This window comes from Diospyros lotus, chromosome 1 (assembly GCF_014633365.1).
Source record: "Diospyros lotus cultivar Yz01 chromosome 1, ASM1463336v1, whole genome shotgun sequence".
NCBI classification, from domain to species: domain Eukaryota; kingdom Viridiplantae; phylum Streptophyta; class Magnoliopsida; order Ericales; family Ebenaceae; genus Diospyros; species Diospyros lotus.
This window is the reverse complement of record NC_068338.1, coordinates 14703207-14729617: the sequence shown is the minus strand read 5'-3', so window position 1 is coordinate 14729617 and position 26411 is coordinate 14703207. Positions and strand designations below refer to the sequence as shown.

General features: G+C 34.6%; 1 protein-coding gene across 1 annotated transcript; it reads right to left on the bottom strand.

Moving 5' to 3' along the window:
* Positions 1-10380: 10380 nt before the first annotated feature.
* LOC127803980 (CDT1-like protein a, chloroplastic) lies at positions 10381-22226 on the bottom strand (the record flags this gene model as incomplete). Its single annotated transcript, XM_052340700.1, has 7 exons — positions 10381-10629; positions 10704-10797; positions 10881-11082; positions 19608-20360; positions 21130-21364; positions 21456-21575; positions 21973-22226. Coding segments are annotated over 7 exons (1740 nt in total), but the record flags the coding sequence as incomplete, so codon positions are not given.
* Between the last annotated feature and the right edge of the window lie 4185 nt (positions 22227-26411).

The following is a 26411-nucleotide window of genomic DNA, read 5'->3' as shown; positions in this document are numbered from 1 at the left end:
CGCTATGTATCCTCGCGACCACCTCAGATCCCATCCTCGTTAATGGCGGATCCCATTCACATTAATGAGGGTCACGTCGCCACCATGCTACCACCTGGGAACCTCCACCAGCACCAGATAATCAGTCTCATCACCTGCAAACGCACGACACATGCATGCAAGAAGACATCTTCTCCTCCTATATCAGCCAGCTCTTTTCAAAGACAAGATATGTTCCGACCTCTGAGCTACTAATACACTACCATTTCCTTATTCTCTTACTCACTCGAACGTCAGAGTGCTTACATGTGCTAGCTGCCCCCCGGACGGACCCGTCGTCGGAGCCTGTGCCCTGCCGTTTTGATCCCGCCTCCAATCGTCCCCTTTTGATTAGGAAGGAACAGGTGAAAGTTAATAATTTTGGGCTTTGTAGGCTGGTTAAGTCACCTGACTCAATAGGCAAATAAGCCTACCTGAGTAATTTTAAGTTTTTTAAAAAATATTTAAAATTATATAACCAAAACTTAATTCAATTACAAATTTTTAATTGCATTTTGAGTTTTATTTTGAAGTTATTTTGATGATGAAAAATTAAATGTAAAACTTTAATGAATCTTAATAAGATTATTATTAATATATTATTCTAGGATTTCAAGAATTATCCTAAGTGTCAATAACACATGAGTAACATATGGAGACTTGTGATAGTTAGAGTAAACTTATGATTAAAGTGATCTCCTAAGTGCTCAAGTCTGGAGACAACATTATTCAAAATTTAAAAGTAATGTGTTTCCAATACATACATCAAATCCTTGAGTAAATGAACATATACTCAAGTGATTATACTTGAGTTTTAAACCATAGAATTTAAATTGTCTATTTGACGTGTAGAAGGAAAATATTAAATACTTAAGGCTACATTTTCTTTGTTGTTTTTAGGTTATTTTTAGTTTTTAATTTTCTAAAATAATAAAAATGCATTTACTTTGTCATTTTAAAAAATGCAATTTCAAAAATAAGAAAAAAAAAATTGTAAAGAAAACCCAAATTAACAAAATATTATTTTGATTATTTTCAGTCAAAATAATCTCTAAGTCCAAAACATGGAAAACACAATCCATTTTCCATGTTTTTGCTCTAAAAAAGAAAAGAAAAGAAAAGAAAAAAATTATTCTTAAATTTTAAAAATAAAATTATATATTTATTTAAAATTTAAAAAATATAGTATAACTATATTATAATTAAAAATATAGGATAACATATAGTATATTATTAAGTATATTACACATATTATGTATAATAATATTTAATATAAATTATCACTCAAATGTAATAATTTATTAATCAAATTTATTATTTTACTTTAATTGTAAAATTTTATTAAAAAGAATTAATTTTATCATTCAATAATCAAATTCATTGAATAAAATATTATAAAATAATTTTTTTTTCAAAATTCTAAAGTAAACACATTTTTTAATTTTCTGTTTTAAGAAACAGTTTTTTGAAATGACAAAAAGAATACGTTTTCAATTTTCTGAAAATAAACTATCAAAACAAAAAATTAAAAATAAATTTAAAACTCAAAACTAAAAATAAAAAACGTAAAAAGAATGCAGCCTAAGCTTTTTAATATTCTGAAATTTAGTGATGATGAAAGGACACTTGAAGAACTTAAAGGTTAAGTGCTTATTACTTCATAAGCAAAATCATTCAAGTGTGTAAAGTATTTAACACTTGTTAATTGAGTATTGAGTGACTAATACTCGAGTATTAAATGTTAAGAAATTGAGTTATCAAAATTGTTAAAAGGACAAAACCTTAAGATGTTAATCGAGTAATAATGCTAACTTAATCGATTAATATAACATGTCTCCTACTCGAGTAAAGCCCTTTATTAATCGAGTAAAGTATGTTGAAACTTAAAGATTAATCAACTGATATATAAGTTTAATAGAATAATTATCATTTTAGTCGAGTAAGGAAATAATTAGTTGAGAAACAAATATTGTACTTGAGTAATTTATCTTTTTAAATCAAGTAAGACTAGAATATTCAAGGGTTTAATAGATTGACAAGAATATTCAAATGTTTAATAGGTCCTAAATTGAATTTTAGTTATACATTAAGTGATGCAAACATTTTCTCAAGTAAATTCGAGTACTCAAGTTGTTAGACATACACTAATTCAGAATATAGGATGGGGACTAACTCCAAACATACAACATTGGCCAATGTATTTCGTAAATGGATATAAATTTTATACTGTCGAATGGAGTAATAGTAGGTCTACTGAAAAATTTGGTGTTTGCGTGCTTGGGACAGAAGTTGGATCCTCAGAGACCTATTATTATGGAAAAATTATAGATACTATTGAATTGAAATATACACTCCTACCAATCAAGAGGGTAGTTCTGTTCAAATGTAAATGGTACAATCCAAGTCCTTGGGGAACCAAAATCTATGATAAGTATGGTATTGTGGAGGTTCGATCATTAAGAAAGTATAGAAAATATGATCCATTCATATTTGCCCAACAAGCTGAATAAATGTATTACGTGTCGTATCCTGACATTTGTAGTGATAAATATGATTGGATGGTTGTTATTAAAACAAAGACACGAGGTACAATAATTGCTCCCAAAACTGACATGGAAAAACATTTCCAAGAGTATGAGATACCAGAACTGCCTCAAATAGATCAAAATGATGACATTTGAAGTACTTTACAAGATTTAGATGGGATAGTCGAGGAAATAGATGTCTCAAATGTCATTCAGTAGGAAGAAAATTATGCAAAGGAAGAATATATATCAAAAGACGACAAGGAAGAGTTATTGTCTGATGACATAGATAGTGTTGATGAAATCATGGATAAATATGTAGTAGAAGATGATTTATTTATTTTTAAATATGTGAATTCACTTATATATGTTATGATATAATATTTTTTGTATTTTTGAATATCTATGATCTTGTACGTTTTATCATTTTTTTTTATTTTTTATGTAATTCTTGAGACAGATGTCACGACATTCATCTCCCAAATCAAGCAGAGGTAGAGGTGGTAGGGTTAGAGGTAAAAGTCGATCCTATAGAGATACACCTTCTCCAAATCCCAATAGTGCTAGTTCGTAGTCTTCTCCTTTTATCTCTACACATGCTGTCCATTCTACTCCCTTATATCCACATTCATCGCACCCACATGCTTTTGTTCCCATGACTCAGTTCCAACAGCCTTTTGGCGTGATGCCATATCCTATGAGTTATACTATAATTCTACCCACATCCCACCCACCCAATGTTGCACCATAATCTATCCCTTGTCCTAGGTCGACTTTTCATCACCTAGGAGGATCCTACCCTTATTCATTTATACCGACACCCCATGCACATCCTTCGTCCCCTTCTTCTGCACAGAATGTTAACCCATCTCCATATGAGCCAACAGATATTGGCCGACTTGATCATGGAGTAAAATTATCTTGCAATTGGAATTGTGATCGGTGAGTATCTTATATATTATTTTAAATTGATTATTTGTAATTATTATACACATAAATGAATGTTTTTACTTGATAAAATATCGATTTTACAATTTTTTTCCCTAAGGTTGGCCCACCAAGTGTACAATCAAATATTTGAAAGAGATGGTACACTGATGCTTGGCTTTATCGGGATGACGTGCCAGAAATAACATGACAAATGTGGCCGAAAAAATTTAATGTTAGTATAATTGTAATTCTTAATTATAGAAAGTTTCAATTTAAAATTTTATACATATTTATTCTTTTTTAACTTGTTGTAGAAAGAGTTTAAGTGGCAACATGAGGAGAGTGATCATATCTGGATCACTTAGAATAAGTCGGGTCGGAGAAGTTTCAGAAATAATTTGAGCAAGGTGCTGATAAGGATGATTGGATGGATCCAACCGTGCAGAGGACATTGCGGGTAAAGTGAGATGATGACAAGTACAAGAAGAAGGTTGAACAAAATAAAAAGAATCATGCCTCTAAGACTGGTGGATCAGTCCACACAGGCAGATCCATTCATTTCACTGAAAGTCGCAGGAGAATGGTAATTAATTTTCCTACTTAAATATTTTTAATTTTAAGAACTTATATAGTGTTTTTTATTTTATCTTATTTACTTCATACATTTGTCGTGCAGGCAATAATTAAACCTCGAGCCCAATGAATTTGAGGTTTTTAGGAAAACCCACACTCGGAAGGATGATCAAGGACAAGAATTGTGGGTTGATAATAGATCAAAGGGCATCACGGTAATTGTATTTATTATGTACATCATTACAATTTAATAATTTTTTTATTAATTAACAACGTCAATATTTTAATTTATACAAGAGATGTTCGAGAGATTAACTACAGAGGCATCTTCTGCATCGAGTGGTAGCGATTCATCCTCTTCAACTCCAGTCGACGAGCACCACATCTTTTATCAGGTTGTCTCTGGTAGGAACAAGAAGGGTTGTGTTTACGATCTCGACTCTCAAGCTAATCAGTCCTACCCGGTTGCATCCGGTAACACCTCCAGTAGTTCATATGGTTCCATGTCGCATGACTTAGAAGAAATGAGACTGAGGCTCACCTAGATGAACGAGGAGTTACATTCCACTTGAAACGAGAATGAGGAAATGAGGTAGGTGATGACCTAGGTGGCCAGTGAGAATGTGCAATTACGTCAGTAGCAACAAAAGATGATTGCAGAGAAGGATCAGATGAATAACATGATGTCTATAATATTAAAATAATTTGCCATTGCTATTGGATCATCGACAGGCTTGAGTGGAGACTCATTTTATGATAATGAGGGTAACGGGGTTGATGAGAAAGAACAAAATGATGATTAGTAATTGTAATTAAATATTTATGATTCATTAATTGAATTAATCGAGTTGAATTTTATATTCATTTTTGTTATCTTTCATATTTATATTAATTTAAATTTAAAATATTTTATTTTTTTATTTTTTGTCTCTAAATTACTGATTATATAATAAATTTTTAATTTCTATTCAATTAATTAAAATAAATAACAAAAAATTTATTCATCATAAATATATAATTATTAGATTTTTTTGTATATATTTATATTAAATAAATATAAAAATTTAGTATTTATATTTCCTATATATTTTTTTATTTTTGTATTTTTTTTTTTGAATTAGCAACAGAATTAGAGACGAAAAATTCTATCATTGATTAGTGACGGGTTTTTCCCGTTGTTGATTCCGTCGCTAAATGTATTCATCGCTATAATTTAGCGACACTAATTTTAGAGACGGAATTTGTCCATCACTAAATCAGTCGTTAAACAATTTAGAGACGGAATTTTTAATTTTAACAACTGAGTTTTTCATCGCTAAAAGTTGGATTTTTTTTAGTGCTAATTTTAGTGACAAATTATTATTTTTGTTGCTAATTTTAGCGACGAAAATTTTTTCCAGTCGCTATAAATTCCGTTGCTAAATAAAAATTTTATTTTAAAATGTTAGCGACGGAAACACTTGTCTGTCGCTAATTTTAGTGACGAATTATTATTTTCGTAGCTAATTTTAGAGGCAGATTATTATTTTCGTCGCTAAAATTAAAAATAAATTTTTGTTTTTAATTTTTTTATTACGTTAGTGACGAAATATTGTTTCATCGCTAATTTTATGAAATTATTTTTTCGTAATCCGTCACAAAATGGCGAAGGAAATTTTCGTTGCTAAATCTCAAATTTCCTGTAGTGTTTATTATTTTAATTTTTTAGTGTTTCTTTTATAATTTATTAATATATTTGTCTGGATATCTAGTTAATATTGGGGCTTAATATTTTACCATAAATTATTTTTGTCACTACATGTTTTTTATTTTTTTATTTTGACAAAATATTTTGAATTTTTTTGTCACTAGATTATTATTTTTTATGCCTAATTATCTCTATGAAAAATTAAATTCAATAAAATTATTTTTGTAACAAAAAAATTTCTTGTGACATTTTTTGTCATTTTTTTTATAATACTATGTTGTGACAAACTATTTTTGTTATAAAAATTATTACTTATTGTGACTAAAAATTTTTGTAATAACATCTTATATGATTAAATATTGTGACAAAATTAATTTGTCATATTATGTTTAAGTGGAATTAGTGCAAAAAATTTGGTGTCAAGATGTGACAAAATTTATTTTATCATTATAAATTATCTATCTCACTATATTATGTCAAAATATTGTTTGTCACAACTTTACTCACTTTTTGAATTTTGCATGAGAAAATTCTATTTTGTCACAAAATGATACTTTTCGTGATAAAATTTAATCCATCATAATTATTTTATCACAATATGTTAAAATTCTTGCAGTGGTAATAAAGTTGATTGATGGGAGAATAATAAAGAAATAAGACCTATAACATGTGATTTATATTAACCACAACTCCATTGCTGAGATTTGACAAAAAATTAAAGACACACTTGATGTTGAAAAATGATAGTGATTTTCTTCAACTTTACAATTTTACCTATATTTTTTTTCTTAATCCTTGCTAAAATTATTATTGTTCCCTTTTTGTCTTTTGTTTAAGGATAGGCTAAAATTATTATTGTTCCCTTTTTGTCTTTTGTTTAAGGATGGCTAAACTATGATCAAACTAAAAAAAAAAAATAAAATTGACAGACAGGTAGATTTTGGTTAGTTCTTCGTACGAAAAGAAAAAATATGAGGGTAATTTTGTCTTATTAAAATTGTTATCAATTGTGAAGTAATGGTAAAAGAGAAAACGCAACTAGAATTGTAAAATTGAGAAAAAATATCTGTACTTTTGTAAATACTAAAAATATCTGTATTTCATCCAATTTTAAGAGTCGTTAGTGTAATTACGACAAAATAAGGGAAGTGGCAGAGACTAGAGAGAGTGGTAATATGCGAGGACTGTGATACCGTCTCTTCACTTTCCCCTTTCTTCTCTTATAGAACTGATAGAAGAGAGAGAAACAACGCTAAAGGCTAAAGCTTTTCGTACTTCGAAGATTAATTGAGGAAAAAATTCATTGTTTACTGAAGAACTTCCATATTTCTTCACGCAATCAAACCCTTCTCTCTCTGTTCTCCCTTCGCCCTTTCAGCAAGTCTTCTGGTATCACAGCTTCGATCCTACGGCCCCGTCCTCCAATTCTTCTGATTCTCGGTGTTCTTTGGGCACGATTGTTGTCTGGGTTTCTGGAAGAACTGCTAAATTCCTTCTCTTTTGCGGTCATTCGCTTCATCGGCCATCAACTCCGGTGGCGGTGGGTTCCCTGGTAAATCCCTTTTCCTGCTTCTCGTAATCCAGTTCGACAATAATGCCCTTGCTCAAGATCTTTGGCAAACTTGTAATGCAGGCAGTGTAGGTATAGGATATACAAGTGATTGTAACCGTACAAGGCTGTTCTCAAATTTATTGTCTCTATAATCCATTATCCACAAGAGAGCATAGATAGAATCAGTTGATAGAATATTTTACACGGTGGTCCTTGACATGGCCGCCCCACTTTGTACCCAGCTCCCCATCTTCACATTCTGAAACAATGCGGGTAATCCAGTTTGACAATAATACCCTTGCTCAAGGTCTCAGGTTAACCTGCAGCTAGCCGGCCTGTCGAGGGGCATATAGGGAATTTCGATACCAGTCACTCTCAAAGGGTTGGGGTGATTTCTATGCACAGCAAGGCTTTAGTACCCTGTGAAGAAGAATCCAATAATAACTGGAAAGCTAGCTGCTTCAGCTTGTTTGGGCATATCCATAGAAAAAATAGAGAGAGTGGTGAGGGAGATATGAGGCAAAGGGAAGTGTTGGAGTTCAGAACACCGCAGCATCCATCCTTGGGGACCAACAACTGGGGCGGCGCTTCTCCGTTGCTGGCAAGGAACATTCCCAATGAGTCACTTGATCAAAGGTATGCAAGGCTCAACTCGATCCGCACTCGCGACGAAATCTTCCCTGCCCAGGATGATGACTTCTCTTACTCCCCCCGTACCCTGAACCCGAATAAGAAGAATCATGCCCCCAAGGCGAAAGCCACGAAGGCTGAGCCTCCCTACGGTACCCCTAGCCGCAGAGGTCTTCTGTCAAAGCTGGCGGCGTGGCCGCGGAAGGAGAAGACTACACTCGGCTCATGGTTCCCTAGATGGGATCCCAAGAATAGATGGCCTCAAGGTTGGTGTTGAAATTCGTTCACCTTGGTGTTGCAGAAGACAGTGACTGATGAGAAGGATAGAATGGGACATGTGGGAATGTAGCCAAAATTAAATCAAATCAAATCCTTTCTATATATTTTCAATTTGAAGTGCCACGATCCGATCAGATAGATCCTCGTGGCGATGTCAAATTTGATCTTTTTAACCAATTTCACAATTAAGCTGTGTTTTATTTTTTCTTTTATGTTCGAAATAACTATACAATAGAAATTCGATGTCACGGTAGAAAATGTAAATTTTTTATGCTCAAGTTTAACATTTTTACACAGCATTAAGACTAACATTAATACAATACAAAGTGTTACTATAAATATCAAATTTGAGTATTTAAATATTTTGTTTGAATTAAAAAAATATTTGCCTGCAAGATGCCTAGTTGATTTAATCTATAAAAATAATTTCTAGACAAACTTGTAAGCACTACTATGAAAATAAAAAATTAAATATTTTCTTATTTTCCAGTATTTATTTGTCACCTTAAAACTAAATATAGGAGGAGAGAAATATGAAAAAAGAAATATTTTTTTGGTACTTTAAGAATTTTTTTAAAATTATATAAAAACAATTATATTATAAACTCAAGAACCCAAATGGGTTAAGATCCTTCGTCTCCACATGTCTGTAGGATTACATGCAAAGGAGGAGAAGCAGCTTGGGGTATTCGGTTTATTCGTCGACCATCATTGCCAAATCTCTCTATCTCTCTAAATAGACAATCTATTTTTGTTGGAGAGGAAACTTAAATTAGATAGAGAATCTTGCTTCTTGCTGCTGATCCACTCATTTTCTCTTTTCTGATGATGAGTAGTTACCATTTAGCACCTCTCTGTTCATATCTATAGATCCTCGGATATCTTCGGTATGTACACATATATTTACACGCGTTACGCACGCGGGCTTGTCTTTTTCTTTCGTTTTGTGTTCCTTTCCTTTATCGGAAGCATGCAGGTGATCTGAACCTAAGGTTGAAAGAAATGCTGGCCTAAATTATACGGCCGACTCGTAACTCCATATTTTATTTTTTATCATATTATAAATAATTTATTTTTTATATTAATTTTATTTCAAAAATTATAATTACTCCAACCACATTTTCTTTATTCTCTCTATTTCACTTCTTATTTTATTTATTTATTAATAAACTTCAATTCTATTAATTTACTTAGCTACAATCTTCACATATATACAAAATCAATATTTAAATATACAAATTAATAACTAAATACATAAATATACAATATCACTCATCCAATATAAAAATAAAATTCCTCAAAATAATAAAACCCACCTATTCTGCTCGATCTGCTCCTTACCGAAGAAGATGTCGCCGCCATTCTACTTGTTGCTACCTTTGCTGGTCGTCGTTGTCGCTGTTCCTTTCGCTGTCTATAACTTACCCTCTTTGAATTTGCTCGTTGTTGTGTTTGCAACTCCAAATCCAGCCAAGTTTGTCTTTTGCAACGTCTGATCAGACCTCTTTTGACGTTGAGATGGCCGTGGAGAAAAGATGGTGATGGTGGTTTGGTTGAAATCGCTTGCCAAATTTGAAAAGGGAATTGAATTTCACCAAAATTTTGGCAACCCAATTTGACGATGACGAGTATTGTTGGAGATCAGTTTTTGCATTTGGCTCACTAGATTTTGGCTTAGCGAATAATCTGGCTTCTCCATTAGAGTCAACCTAAGAAGCTGAAACAAGTACTATTAGAGATTTTAGTTGCATGCATTTCCTTTCGTTTTTGTGTGTGTGGACATTGAAGTCACCCTTAATGACTTTTTAGATTTCACGATGAATTGTGAATTCTGTTTCAATTATGATATTGTGTCTAATTTATGTCTAAGTTTATCACTTATTGTTTTGTATTTGTAATAATTATAATATAATTTATAAGTGTATCTTTTTATCATGAATATGAGACGTGTTGTTGGATTGAGACATGATGATATGATATTTTTGAAACACAACATACTTTCATCTTCAATAGTTACAAAGCTGCGTGGCAGCTCAGGTAACTTTCACATCTCTTTTGATGACTCTAGTAGCACACTCAAGTTCAACATTGCAGTGACACATTGTATTAATATTTTATAATACATGTAATATCAATATAAATATACAGAATATCAATATAAAATATCAATAAAAATAGACATAGACTGAGGTCAAGATACCAAGTCCCAACTCAAAAGTTTAATCGAATTGTAATGTCATCCTTTGGTTTGGGGACAAGAGTTTGAAATGGATGGGGCATAAACCAATCCGGAGAGAACAGAATTTTTACACTATCAACCAAACCAAATTTACATGCCGTGTGAGCAATACAATCAGCTTCTTTCAATAACAGGTGTCAACTTGCCATCCATCAATCTTGATCGGATTGACTCTGCGCTTGAAATCTTATTGATGCTGCAGAAGAACAAATGAATGGGATTTCGGATCTAGGGCCTGAAAAATTAGATACCATTGATGAGGAGGCTTACCAGATGACAAGATCTCCACTAGATGTCAATTTTTTCTCATAAATCCATTCAGGAACCAGTTCTTGCAAAAATTCAAGTTGCTCCTCAACTTCTCCTGCAAGCACAAGATAAAAGGAGTTGGTCCAACCGGAGGTTCAATGACATGAATAGAGATTTCCTTAGGCATTTGAGGCTTACTTCTATCGACAATATCTAGGCGGCTGGACAATATCCGGTGCAAAAGCTCCTCCTTTGTGATGATAGACCTATTGATTGACTGAAATAAGAACCGGATCATGTCAAAGAGTTTAGGCAAGCCAGCAATCATCTTTTTCCGCTTCCTTGCTTGTGAGATGGCTGGCTCTTCATCCTCTAATGCTTTCCTCTCTTTTTCTCTAATCTGCAGAGAGGCAGTGTAGTTAGTTCATTGTTTCAATTTATGAAGCAGTAAACGTACACACAAATTGCAGTTCTTCCTGGGTGAACATAGATTTGACCGTCGTCCTCCTCAACTAGCTGTAGAAGTTCAAGAGCATAAACGGAATGAGAAAATGACTTTTCCATCAGAATACCAGCTGCTACAAAATTATAACAGCAAAGTTGCTTTTTGCTACCACCAAATTGTATATCAGGGTTTAAGATTTAAGGTAATAACACGGAAGGACTATGGTCTTCATTTGCTTTTCTCAGTTGAGGCAGTTCACACGTGACGTTGTCATCAATTAAAAATGCAAAGTGGAGAAATGAATCTATGCCAGATACCCAATAGCAATGGCTTTTGTAGAACTTTTGGATAAATAACAAACGATATGTAAAATATCTGAATCGCAGTGGAATAATCGAATCTTATTTGCCTAATAACCTCCGTAGAAGAAAATTATAAAAAAAAATTTATCCGTCCACCCCTTGTTCGTCCAAGGCTCGAATGGTGATGTCGAAGACAATATATAAGCAATCAAAAATTGATTTTAATTGTCGTGTATTTTTCACTAGACTCTATGCCTATTTCTAGGTATCACACAGATATAGATAAGCGTATCTCTTTAAGAATTTGAAACTAATTCAAATTTTAATTACTTATCCCATTATATTATTAAAATTCAAATGTTAATGAATTTGAAATAAATTCAAATTCATACCATTTATCTTATCATTAGGAAACTTATTCTAATGTAATCGCAATTCTAATAATCTCCCACTCGGGTACATGGGATAATACTCAACTTATCTTCTCATACAAGATGTCAAGGGGTGTGACCTTAATAGCAATAATAAGAGTACTATATCAAACAATCACCAACGCCAAGATAGTACTGCTGCAAAAAGGAAATAAACGAGGGTAATGTCATCTATGCTTTAGATAATAAATAATACATGTATTAAAAGCTTCCAATCTCTCAAGAATAACTCCGAACAACATTTGATCATTAATCGAAGTTCTTGCACTCATGATCATCACACAAATGATCGTTCGGACTATGAGTTGCAAAACTTACATGATGTGGTATAAATTACCTTTCCCAAAATTCGAATCAATCCATCTCTCGATTCAACCACTTGTCCAGTCATGGCTTGCCTAGCTATTTTCTTGTTAGCTAATTGGGTAACATGCTAAAATAGTGTAATTAAATCTCAACTTCATGAAACAATTTTAGGTCAGAAGGCATATATGAATAAGGCCCACGCAATGACAAAAAAAGAACAATCTTGCCACTTCCCAATAACGGTCGTAGAAGTGCATGCTGTATGATGTGCATATTACGGTGGAGCTCCCACTAATCAAGAATGTCACACTTAAAACATCGTACAGAAGTTGGCTTAGTCACCACATAGGCACTAGCCTGAGTCACTCAACTCATGAGTACTTACATCATGCTATTCACAGGCTCAATATGGAATTCAGAATATATTCATATTTGACTTCTTCAAATAAGTCTCATCTTAGCCGTACTAAGCAGACAATAACGACCTTGAATACCCATCATGTATCAAGGTACTTACACTGACCACATAAGTCCAAGAGTAAACTGTCTCATCCTACACACCACACAGGTGTCAGGGCGATCGTCCACGTGAGAGGATCGATCCAAACCTAGTGACATTCACAAACATGTGCAATTATTTCCATGTTTTTCATATCAACAACACAATGTCATATAATGAAAACAAAAAGAAGATAACAAATATCCATCAAATAAGATAACAAATATCCATTAAGGAGGTGTTTGTTAAAATGAGCAACATAAGAGGCATCAAGATAAGGTTAGAATGCATTCCGAATCAAGATATGGAATGATCAAGATAAGGCTGGAAAGCATTCCAAGATTTTTATCAAGTTGTTTGTTAAATTTTTTAAAATACACTAGAGGACACAAATGTCTTTTTTTTTTTTTATCTATAAAGACAAGATATGCTTATCTTGAGAGGGGGGGGAGAGATAAGTATATCTTGAAAGATCAAGATAAGGGATCATTAATGATTTTTCCAAAATTTTTCAGATAAGCTTAACAATCATGTTGGAAATGATAGAAGTCCGGGATGCATCCCATATCTTGGCTTTTCCATCCCATATCTTAGTTAACAAACACCCCCTAAATAAGATAACAAATATCCATCAGCATAAATCAAAATGAATGTCATAAACAGTGATCAAATGTAGAACTCAAATTCTACGTAATCCCATACGCCTCACATGGGATTCAAATACATTCCTGCTAAGTAGCTTTGTCAATGGGTTAGCCAACATTTCAGCGCTAAGAATATAACTCAAAATCATTTCCTTATTCCTGATCAATCCCCTAATGTAGTGATATCTTCTTCTTATGTGCTTTCGTCTATCATGGAATTTGGGGTCATGTGCGAACTACATCGCAGCCGTGTTGTCGATACGAATTTCAACAGGTTCATTAGCCTGAGTTGTTACCTCGAGCTCTAGACAGAAAGCACTAAGCGAGGATGCATGTCTTCCAGCTTCTGAGCTAGCCACATACTCTGCTTCCATGCTTGACTGAGCAACACAATCTTGCTTCTTGCTTCACCAAGAAATAAAGCCTCCACCAAGAGTGAAAACAAATGCAGATGTGAAGACACTATCATCTATATCTCCGCCAAAATCAGCATCAGTGTAACCACATACTTTCATATCTTCACCTTGAAAAGTTAGGGCATAATCATAAGTATCACGTAGATACCTCATAATTCTCTTGACAACTCTCCAATATTTCTCACTAGGATTACTTTGGTATCTGCTTACTAGTCTAATGGCGAAACAGATATCAGGACGAGTACACTTCATAAGGTACATGAGACTCCCAACAGCACTTGCGTATGGTATCTTTTCCATTAGTTTCCTTTCTTCCTCTATTTTAGGCCACTGTCTAGTACTCAAGGTGCAACCCTTATCAACTGGAGTATCAACAGGCTTTGAGTTATCCATATTAAACCGTTCAAAGATCTTACGAAGGTAAGTCTCTTGAGACAAACTCAAAAGCCTCCTTGAGCAATCCCTCGAGATCTTAACTCCGAGGATATAACTCGCTTCCTCTAAATCCTTCATCTCAAAGACAGAGGATAATCATTTCTTAATGGTGTTGATCATCTCCAAGTTGTTTTCAACCAATAGGATGTTATCTACATATAAGGACAAAATCAAGAACAAATCTTTTATCCGTTGGATATACACACAATGGTCTTCCTCCATCATGGTCAAACCAATGGAGGTGACGGCTTCATGAAACCATAGATACCATTGTCTAAACAGTTGCTTGAGACTATATATGGATCGTTTGAGGCAGCACACTTTGCCCTCCTACCCTTCAGTAACAAAATCGATGGGTTGATCCATATATATCTCCTCATCTAGTTCTCCATTGAGAAATGTTGTATTAACATCCATCTGGTGATGAGCGACGATGGCTAGAATCACGCGAATAGTGTCAAATCTCACCACAGAAGAAAATGTCTCTAAGAAATCTACACCCTCCATTTGGGTGTAACCTTTCACGACCAACCGGGCTTTATACTTGTCGATCGATCCATTAGCTCGGCGTTTGATTTTCAAGACCCACTTGTTACCAATCGCCTTTCTATTTGGTGGAAGATCAACAAGTTCCCACACCTTTTTCTTATCCATCGAGTCCATTTCCTCTTTCATAGCGACCAACTATTGATCTCGGTTTGGGGAGGTTAAGACTTATTCATAAGAAGTCAACTTATTGTCATCCGACATGGCACACATAAGTACCCTTCCCTTAATATCATCGAAATGACGACGAGGGATAAGCCCACGCTGGTTGCGTCGAATTACTCGAGTCTCCGAAGTATTGTCTATGGGTTCACTCCGACTAATTACAGGAATTCTCTCACCGATAAAAAGGCACTTTCTCTTGTAACTCATACAACTGGGAGTCCTTATCAACCTCACCAATTCTTGGGAACTCATCCTCAAGAAACTCTACATCGCGAGATTCTATTTCAGTCAAACCCCCTTTAGGATGTTCACCATACATGACTTATCCTTTTGAACTCGCAGGATACTAAATAAACACCTTCTTGTTGGCTCTTGATCCAAGTTTTCCATACTTGTGGGACGTACCATGAACATATCCAACTAATCTCCAAAGTTGCAAGTGATCCAAGTTTAGACTTCTACCAATCCATAACTCATAAGGGGTAGAAGGCACGGACTTGCTTGGAACACGGTTAAGAATGTAGACTGCAATCAACAACGCATCTCCCCAGAAACTAATCAGGAGATTCGCTTGCGCCAACATCAATCTAACCATTTCCAACAAAGTCCTATTTCGGCGTTCTGCAACACCATTTTATTGCGAAGTGCCAGGACTGGTTAGGTGTCGAACTATACTTTTTTCCTCATATAGACTTCTAAACCGATCAGAAAGATATTCACGACCTCTATCGATTTAAAAAGTTTTTAAGTTCTTATCCATATGATTTTCGACCTCATGCACAAAGCGTTTGAAATAATCTAAAGCTTCTAAGTTGTGAGAAATCAGATACACATAACCAAAACGTGAATAATCGTCTATGATGATAATAAAGTATTATGCACCGTGACGTACCCTCACATTCATAGGACCGCATATGTCAGAGTGTACTAACTCTAAAGGACAAGATGCACGGGAAGCCTTACCAAAAGGTTTCCTCTTGGCCTTACCGGCTAAGCAAGGCTCACACACAGTGAGTCTTACTTTACTGAGAGATCCCAATAGACCTTCTCTTGCCAGCCTTGCCATCATTTCTTGACCCACATGGCCAAGTCTCTTGTGCCATAAATCACAATCAACATTTATGATAGAAGAAGTAGAGGAAACCAAAGCAATAGAACGGTTATCATAAACATGATCCAAATTAAGTTTGAAAAAACCATCCACTAAGAAACCACCACCAAAGAATGTATCATCCAAATAGATGTTCACGCTAGTATCACGGAAAAGAAAATAATAACCTTGTCCTAATAAACATGCTACTGATAATAGATTACACCGGACTCTAGGAGCATACATAACGTCCTTCAGGAGTAGAATCTTGTCATTCTTCAACTTGAGCTGAAACGAACCAACTCCAAGAACTTCTTCTTGTGTGCCATTCCCAAGCGTGACGTACTGAGTTCCCGCTGGCACCCGGTGGTAATCCATAAACCCTTCTTTCTCAACACTTATGTGTTGTGTTGTTCATGTATTCACAATCCACTCAAGACGTGAGTATGCAACTAATGCATGCGAGCAACATGAATCAAAGAGGAATAAGAAGAGAAATGTACCTTCTTCGGCTCTAGACAATCCCGAGCAAAGTAACCCTTCTTCTTACAATTATAGCATTTCAATTTGGACAAGTCTTTCTTTTCACGTGTCCCTCTTTTGGTTTTCTTGCTCTTGCCAATCTTAGGTGTAGGCCCTAATGTCTTCGATCCTTGTCTCTTGTGTTTGGACCCGAAGCCCTCACGTCTATCGACCTTGGCTACAAAAGTCGTCGCACAGTTCGCTTCAACACGTTCCACCTCAAGCTCCAAGTGACGTGAAATATCATCAAAAGTTTTGATATTTTTGCTGTGTCCTAAGGAGCTTCATCTGAGACCACTCAGGGTCTGGCGAGGATCTAATCACCCCTAGGAGTTGTTGCTCATCAGTAAGCACTACTCCCGCACTCTAAAGATCTCTGATAAGTGAACCCATCACTCTCAAATGCTCAGCCATGCTGTGCCTCGGATATTTGACATACTGTTGAAATTTTAATTATAAAACACGAAGCTTTGTTGCAGATGTCTGACCAAAAGTGATCTTCAACTTTTGCCACATTTCCAGGGTAGTCTGGCAAGACTCAAACTAGCCTATGAGATCAGCCCACATGCTCACAAGCACTGCAAAACGAGCATAACGGTCCCTCTCAAGCCATTTGTCATAGGCCCGTTGTGTCGCCAAGGAAACATTTTAACCTTGCAGCAGGGATGTGAAGTCTCCAAAACGTCCCATACTTTCTCCATCTAAAGTAAATACTGAATTTGCTTCTCCCATGTGGAAATAATTGGACCCATCCAACTTATCTATCCTGGTCATGCTTCCAGCAACTGAATTGGTGGCCATTGATCACTGAATCAGGGACAACAAAAAAGACATTCAATGCACATGTTCAAAACAAACAATTAAATCAAACATTTAGCTATGCACTTTAAGATCAACAGATCGCCAAGCTTCAAAATCATTACCCTTAATGCACAACTAAAATGTTATGACTCAATTGTTTATGTGGAACTAATCCACAATATCTAACAATATATTAGGACTCACACAAGGCCCAAGATCGATACTACACCGAAATTAATTATCAATAAACAAATAAAACTAAATATTTTCAGACAATAGATAATTAATTAAGCTAATTTCTTTTGAGCAAAAATATGCCACATCACATCTATTTATAATTTTAGACTCAAAATTAAACTTATTAATTTATGATCTAAAAGAATAAACCAAACAATTATCATGATAATATTAAAACACATAATAAAAGTCATGAAAACAATATTAGTAATTACAAAAATCAGTAATTCAGAATTAAATATTTCTAAAATAATTCTGTTTTTTTATTATTTAAATCTCAAAATAGATTTATTATTTAATTAATAATTTTAGACTCAAAATTAAACTAATTAATTCATGGCCCAAATTCATAATTCAAAAAATTAAACAAAAAACCCAACAATATGGCCCAATACAAAATTGAGGCCCAAATAATTTTAAATTAAAAAACAGACACAATTTTAAAATAATAGCCCAAGTCTATGTCCAAGCCCAAGCCCAAGCCCATTTAGAACAAATCCTTTGGCCCAGTTTCAGATCCACTCACGGATCTCCTAATAGATCGGGTCTGACCCGATTTGGGTTTGACCCAATGGGGCGACCCAACAGCCCAGTGGATCTTCTTCTTCCCCAACACATAGTTAGGGTTTTCTAGGCATCCATGCGCTGCCGCCGCCGCCGCCTTCTTCCTCCACAGCCAGCCGCCCTTCCACCTTCTCTGTTCGACGTGGCCGGACATGAAGTCCGACGACTGATCGGTGGCTCGCAACGGCCACCATCAGTCATCAGCCATTACCGAAAACAAAAGAAGCTGCGGCCATGGTCAACAAATCAAGCCATGGCCGCCGTCTTCCTTCCATTAACGGCGGCTATAGAGGCAGTCGTTCGACGACCCACGGCGAACCCATGACGACAGAACAGAAGACAAAGGCATCGGCCATGGCGAAGCATTCACAGCGGTGAGCCATGATCCATTAAAAGTCGGCCAGCAACCTGCTACTGGTAGCGCCCATGGCGGTCGCCGACTACGGGCATAATCGATCGACCATCGGCCATGGCAAAAGGCAAAGGCTCTCGGCCATGGCCGATTTCAGCCTCCAGCGATGGATCTCCCACTTGTTGCGACGTACGCGGCCATCGGGACAGCTTCAACCACCACGAGGACGATCCTCGCTTCACACCTCTCTGCCTTCGACACCACAGCATCGCCCACGAACGACGACATACGCGGCCGTCCATCCTGCTGGAGATTTCATAGAAAACCCATGAAGAAGACCCACAAGCAGCAAACCCAACAACTGTGACAAACACAGCCGCCGGCGACGACCTCAGTCATTGCGAGGATGACCGAAGAGCAGCACGCCCAGCGGTTGTGACAAACACGGCCACCGACGATTGTCTTAGCCATGGCTGGAACAGAGCAAACAAAAACCGACCAAAATAATAATAACACACAGTATAATACGACGCGTTACTAATTTCACACCGAAAATAATCTTACGCGTACAAAAAAAAAAGTTACGAAAACTCGTGAATACAAATGGTCAATCACAATGGTGCATACAAATTATCAAAAGCTATGATATCACTATAGAACTTTTGGATAAATAACAAACGATATATAGAATAGCTGAATTGAAGCGAAATAATAGAATTTGATTTACTTAACAATTTCCGTGAAAGAAAACTATAAAAGCTTTTTTATCCGTCTACCCTTGTACGCCTAAGGCTCGAATAGTGATGTCAAAAATAATATACAAGCGATTAAAAACTAATTTTGATTGTCGTGTATTTTTTATTAGATTCTATGTCTATTTATAGATATCACACAGATATAGATAAGCATATCTCTTTAAGAATTTGAATATTCAAATTCTAATTACTTATTACATTATATTGTTAAAATTCAAATGTTAATGAATTTGAAATAACATTTAAAATTCAAATTCATAGCATTTATTTTATCATTAAGAAACTTATCCCAATATAAACGCAATTCTAACAGCTTTTATATAAGCACGTATATAATTTCAGCAGGAATGAACTATGCAATAAAGAAAATGCACTTTGATAAGGATTGATCATAGCAAATTCACCATTGGCTTACCGATTGCAGAAGATCATCAGGAAGCATTTCAAAAATATCATTGTCACGCAACACTCCTCTGGCACTACTGACTTCATCTTCTAGCTTTGGATTTTTTACAGGAGTATCAAATTTCAATGATCTGCTGCGGGGTGGACGTGTAAACAATTTGCTGGGTGAAGAGGTTGAATTGTCATCGGGGCTCATATGACACCTCTTTGGTGGTTGCAGTGTGGGTATGGTACTCATCAGCTTTAATGGAGTTGAAACGAGTTTTGCTGGAGTTCTTTCAATGGTAGCAGTTCCAGCGGAGGAACAAATTTCATTCTTTACATAATCTCTCCCTTTCATTGGAGTTGCTGGTAAATGCGATGAGGTTGCTCTAGCTTCAGAAGTCCCAGTTGAGGAACAATATTTACGGGAGCTTGGTTTTAGTAAAAAATTACTGCTGGATGGACGAGCAGTTTCAGTGGTTAGCCCTTCGTTAGAATTCTGGTCCAAGTGTAGCTCTGGAACAGGGATGACTGAAGGATGTAGGGATGCTACTGACTGCCTTTGGTTATTATGTACTGCTTCACTGTTTGAAACATACAGTGAAAAGTGCTTCTGGAAAGATTGAGATAGATGGGATGAAACTGCTGGCTCCCCTTTTTCTAATACTTTAGCTGACGTCTCACCCCAGAAGGATGAACTGGACTCCTTGGTTATGCTTGTCTGCAGATCTGACATGGTGTGACTGAAGGGCTCCGGGAGTGTTGCCTCTGGAACTTCCCCCTGAATGCAAAGGCATATTGTTAATGTACCGCTATGTTACCAATCAAGATGAAGTGCAAGTTGAACAAAATCTTGTAAACATAGGAAATAAAATGGTGATGTGAAGAGAAGATATAGACCAAATGTCCTTTAAAACTCAAACCTAGCTTCCTAGTTGATGATAGAACATGCATACGAGTAGCCCATATTTGTGAAACTTAGGAATTTGGTTACTGTATTAAGAACTTATCAATCGGAGGTCTAAGGTAGAGTTATATCTACGAAACGGTTGAATTTTTGTATCTTGTATCTTTGTTGTTAGCCACTTGGACCACAATGACAGTCTAGGGAAGGGCAATTGGATGCATCTCAACATGATCAGAATCACCATTACAGTAATGCTGTAGCTAATAATGGTGTTTAATGACATTCGCACTTGGAAATAACAGAGCATGTCTGGCTTTCTGAATCTAAACAGCAGCATCCGCTAATAATTTTAGCAGAATAATTGCAAAAACCAACTTTAAAGGGTACATGTTGAGTATACAACAATAACAAGAAGCTATCGAGCCTTAATCGCACTATGTGAGGTCAACATGAACTATATGTCACCAATTGTTCTTTCGTTTTTCTTCTTTTGTGGCCTTCATGAGGATTCCAGACAATAACAATGGCAAGCCCATATCCTTATTCTAGTTCAGTCTACATCAAGTAAACAGGCACACTAATCCTGAGTCCAATACTAAAGGTAATGGCTAACGAGTCTTTCATATAGAGGTTGCACGTATACCTGAGGGTGGGCTTTAAAGAAATCCAAGAGTCTGGCACGAAAGACGTTCCTCACGTGTGAATTCCCACTTTCTGAAATCAGCTTCCCTGCATCCTTAATGGCATCAACATTCATAGAAACATGGAGATCAGGCTTCATACAACTAGTTTGCTCATCGTGTACAAGGGTCTTTTTGATCTCAATCACTTCAGGTAAAATAAACATCAACTGGGCTAAATGGCCATAGGAGAACCTCCTACAAAAGTTAGATGAATACAGTAGGTTAACGGAAATGATAACAGAGATCATCCAAAAACAAAAAAAGAATGTTAAATATAAAAATTTACCTATCTGTCAAAAATTCTATTATGGGGCTAATATTAATAAAAGTGGATGCAGAGCCCTTTAGCCTAAGCAACCGGATCGAAGTATCCAAGCTATGGAAGAACCTAACCAATATCCCATGCCTGAAAAGAATATGGAACCACATCATCAGAAATCGGCAAAAAGCATAGCTGAACGCTCGTTCAAAAGACAAAATATCTCCTAGTTTTTAAAATCTTAAAATTGTAATGCTTTGTTGGAGCCACTAGCATAACCTCACAGGAGTAACTTCCATTCCAGAACCAACATTGAAGAGACGTTCTTGATGATCAAATGAATCTCAGACTTTTTCAATGCTCAATACTTCAATAAAGAAGACAATCAAAATGATCACCCGAAGAAATACCAAAACCCCTGAGAATCTAGAACACACTCGGTGTCTGCAAAATCATCAGAGACATGCACTTCCAAGATCCGGAGAAACAAATCACCAAAAACTAACCAAGCACATGTAATTTCACAACATTTTCAATTACTTACTTTTGCGGAAGCTGCTCGATCAGCTCATCAACCTTCCTCTTTGATTTCCTGGCCGGAGCATTCCCCGAAGCCGACCCGATCTGCTGTTCGTCGGGGACAACCGAATCGAGCTGATGCGGCTGGCCCCGACTCGATGACTGGAGCTTCATGGCGACCTCTCTCACTTCTTTCACGGACATCGCAGCCCGGCAGTTTCGAAGACGGTGCGGCGGAGGATTGGCCGGCTTCTCCGGTGTTTTGGGAGATCCATCAAATTGTATTGATGTATTATATATTTATATTAATATAATACATAATGTAATAAATTAATATATGAATCTCACCATAAGTGTCCAAATAGTAGTAATTACACCAATCACACAATAATAGTTTAATTAAATTATTGTAGTATTTACAAAATGATATAATATTTTGTTTAAAATAATATTCTTAATTAAAGCGTACAAATGCAGAATGGCGAAAATCATATTTACGTCCCCTGAGTTTTCATGTTTTTCTTCTTGTGGAATCCTAAAATTTTGTTCTCTTTGTTATTTTTAGTTCATTTTTTAGTTTTTAAATTTTAATTTTACAAAATAGAGAAAATATATATTTTTTATATTTTTAATTTTTAAAATTAAAATAATAAAAAATTATTTTATCTATTTTCATCACAAACACGTTAATTTCTAAAATACAAAAAATATTACAGACAAAAAAAATATATTTTTATTTAAATTATAAAGCTAGCATCAAAAGTTAGTTTTGTACCAAATTAGAATCTATATAAAAGGAGAAGCCTCAGAAATGCCATAGAAAGAGTAAAGACTCCAGTATTGGAATATCTAAGAGCCAGCTAAAGGCGATCCTTAGGGAGCTCAACTCAACAGAAGGCATCATCAAAAGGTGTTGAGCTCGACTGCATGGTCTATACTAACTTCGTTTATTGCCATGTTATCGACAAATCTATGCCAAGAAAATTCAATTATCTCGCATTTAGAATATTTGTAGTAACAAAAGACCATGAAGAAAGAACACATCTGTTAATATTCTGAGGCTATGTAATCTAGGTATGCCGTTAATGTTAAACTCTATAGAGATTTCTCCCACACTTTTCATCATGTAGGTGCAAGAAATTGGTTTGATACCATTCTTGAAGCTTGTATCTCCAAATTCAAAAAAACTCATCCAATAGTTCAAAAATAAGTTCCAAGGGAACCAAACCCCAAAGAAAAACAACTCTTGTTTGCTTCTAATAAAGCCTAGGCTGAATAAATCTTAGTAGCAGTTCATTGTTTGATTCCGAGAGAGAGTTACCAACATTGATAAGGTGGAAGACAAGGTGACCATAGTTGGCATCACCGACTCCCTTTAAGGAAACTAGATTTGGGTTTTCTCTAAACAAAAAGATACCCACGTCATTGACAAAATTATACACCCAAGCCCAACTATATATATATATATATTTATATATTGTTGAGTAATCTATTAAGTTGTTAAAGTTTTAATTTCATAAGGAAATAGAAAAATTCTATTAAGTGAGATGATCAAAACAATGTAGTAAGATTATTGGATGAGCGTAAAAATAATTGAGTAAGATATATATATATATATATATATATTAATTGAGTAAATCAAATTTTTATTCAAGTACTTCTTAGTGTTACTCGAGTAATGAAGTAATATCTCTTAATTAAGTTAGAATATTAATTCTTATAATAGAGTAAAAAGATTCATGTAATCAAGTAATGTTATAATCAAATTCTTGTACTCGAGTAAAAATCTAATACACTCAAGTAATACTCTTACTAAATAAGCCTTAAATCAATTTCAATTAAGGCATGAAATTTTTATCGAATATATTTTGTTTGTAATCGAGTAGACATAAGGTATATAATAGATAATCGATTACAAATTTTAATGTATTCGAGTAAAAGATTAAATATACTTAACTAAATAGGCTTTGTACTCAAGTAGATAATATAAGTTTTTAGTCGTGCAAAAGTAATAAAGTATTTGAATTTATTAATCGAGTAATTATTCATTTGTACTCGAGTAAATATTCTTTGTAATTGAGTATATTGTTAAGAAAGTTGCCAAGTCTCTAAATTATGTTTGTAGTCGAGTACTTGACATATTAATCAAGTAATAAAACATGTGTACTCAAGTAGATTATTCTTTTAATTGAGTAGATATCTATCAGAAATATGTCAAGTCTCTAGATTATTAATTTAATCGAGGACTTAAATTGTTAATCGATTAAAGATTTTAGTAAATTCGAGTAAATATAGCTCTCTAATTGAGTATGTATTGAATTTTTCTATGTCAAAAATTAAATCGAGTAAAAAGTAGTTTGTAATTGAGTAAGTCATAAAAATAGTGATATAATTGTATAACAATAGCACCAATACCCAAGAGGGAGGTGAATTTGATTATTTAAAAATTTGATTGAAGTTTGACAAACTTCTTGATGAAAAATGAGATTTTAATACTTGTAAGCGAGTTGTTTGGAGTTATAAACAAAATAAAAACAAAAATGACACAAACGATATATAGTGGTTCAGTTTAAATCAAGTCTAATCCACTATCTTAACTCTTCACTAAGAATTTTTCAAGCAATCCACTATAATCCTCCTATCACATCGAATAGCCCATCTAGCAACAAGTTAAGAAAATACAACCTCTTGCTTAAAACAAACAAGCTAGGCAATACAAACTTTTTGTTTAAACAAGCAAGCCCTTCAGCTATAAGTTAGGTTTCAAAATCCTCCTACAAGCAATGTAAACCCTCTAGCGAAATAAGTTAGGAAAATGCAAAATTGTAACGCCCCGTTTTTCCCAAGCGTTCGTTAACTCGAGATTTCAGGGATTTTTTTTTTTTCTAACAATCATTCAACATACACTCAATGTAAATTAAACCCCAACAATTCCGATCTACCATCTCAGCATATTAACTTAAAGGAATAAACTAAGACTAGTAACATCATCACATCAACGAAAGCAAGAATCGAAATCTTGATAATACAAAACTATAAGGGCTGAATTCACATTTGACCAAAGTCCAATGTATAAAATCGTTTTTGTACTTTTCATAGAAAAAAAAAATGTTTTTAACTATTCAAACAAACTAATTACACTCTATATCCACTTTTATGTAAGATACCAAAAATACCCTTAATGAAATTTTAAAATAGAAAACCCTATTGTTCTTAGTCTCATTTACCAAAATACCCTTATCTCTTTCATATAACCTTTCTTCTCTCTTTTCTTCCAAAATTCACGCTACTCTCTTTCTTTCCATTGTCAAACTATCCAAACTTAGTCATTCTTCATACATTCAATCTTTTTGCTTGTTGGGTCATTCAATCTTCTTTATCAATTACAGCGACCTCACTGAAGTCTCATTCAACAAGTTTCTTTCTCTCCAAACCCAATCTCAAGGTATTTATTCAATTTGTATTTATTTAATTTTTTAAAAATAATTTTTGTGTTCACATTGCTTATTAAGGTTGTGTAGAATGATTGTAGTTGTTGGCAGAACATATTTTGATATATATCATTCCAAATTTGCACTAATTTGGGTGGAAAAAAAAAAAATCAAAACTGCACATCGTTAACGAGTTTTGTGGGTGATAACAGTTGATCGGGCTTAGTGGAGGAACAAAGCCCGATGGGTCTTAGTGGGGGAACAAAACCCGATCGGGCTTTGTTCCCAAACTAAGCCCGATAGGGCTTTGTTTCCCCACTAAGCCCGATAGGGCTTTATTACCCCACTAAGCCCGATTATGATTTTTGTAGCCCACAAGCATGATTATATATATTATTTTTAAAATAATATGAATATTTTGTTAAATAATTTAATATTATATATGAGTGTAAAATAATATAATTTAATATAATATATTTAATTTTATCATATTATTTAACAAAATTTCACTTCTTAAGCATTTGTGCCTAAATGTGTTATGTTAAAATCCTCCAATATTTTTCATAAAATTTTTAAATATTTTTCTTAAACTACATATGAAAAATTATCATGACTTGGTTGTTGGTTTATAAGTCAAAAATCATGTTTAATTGTACAAAATCAACTCTTTAGAAAAAGAAAATAAAATACAAATCTCAAAAAGCAAATAAACTTACTTACTTATAGTTATGACTTGGTTTAATGAGGAAATTAACCCGATTTGGGTGTGTGTGGATCCGTTACATCCATGGTAATGGTGAGACTAATTTTTTCCTCCTTTCAATCTTACAGTAATGGATTTAGTGCAGTTGGTTATCGTGTGGAACGGGGAATGGAATGATAATAAGTATATTCGGGATAATAGGATGTGTGCGGGAATCTACAAAAATACGACTTTTACTCAATTGGTTGAGATTGTGTACACGGTGACAGGAATTGATAAAATAAGGTACAACATCACCATTCATTTTGTAATGGAACACTCAAGCGAACT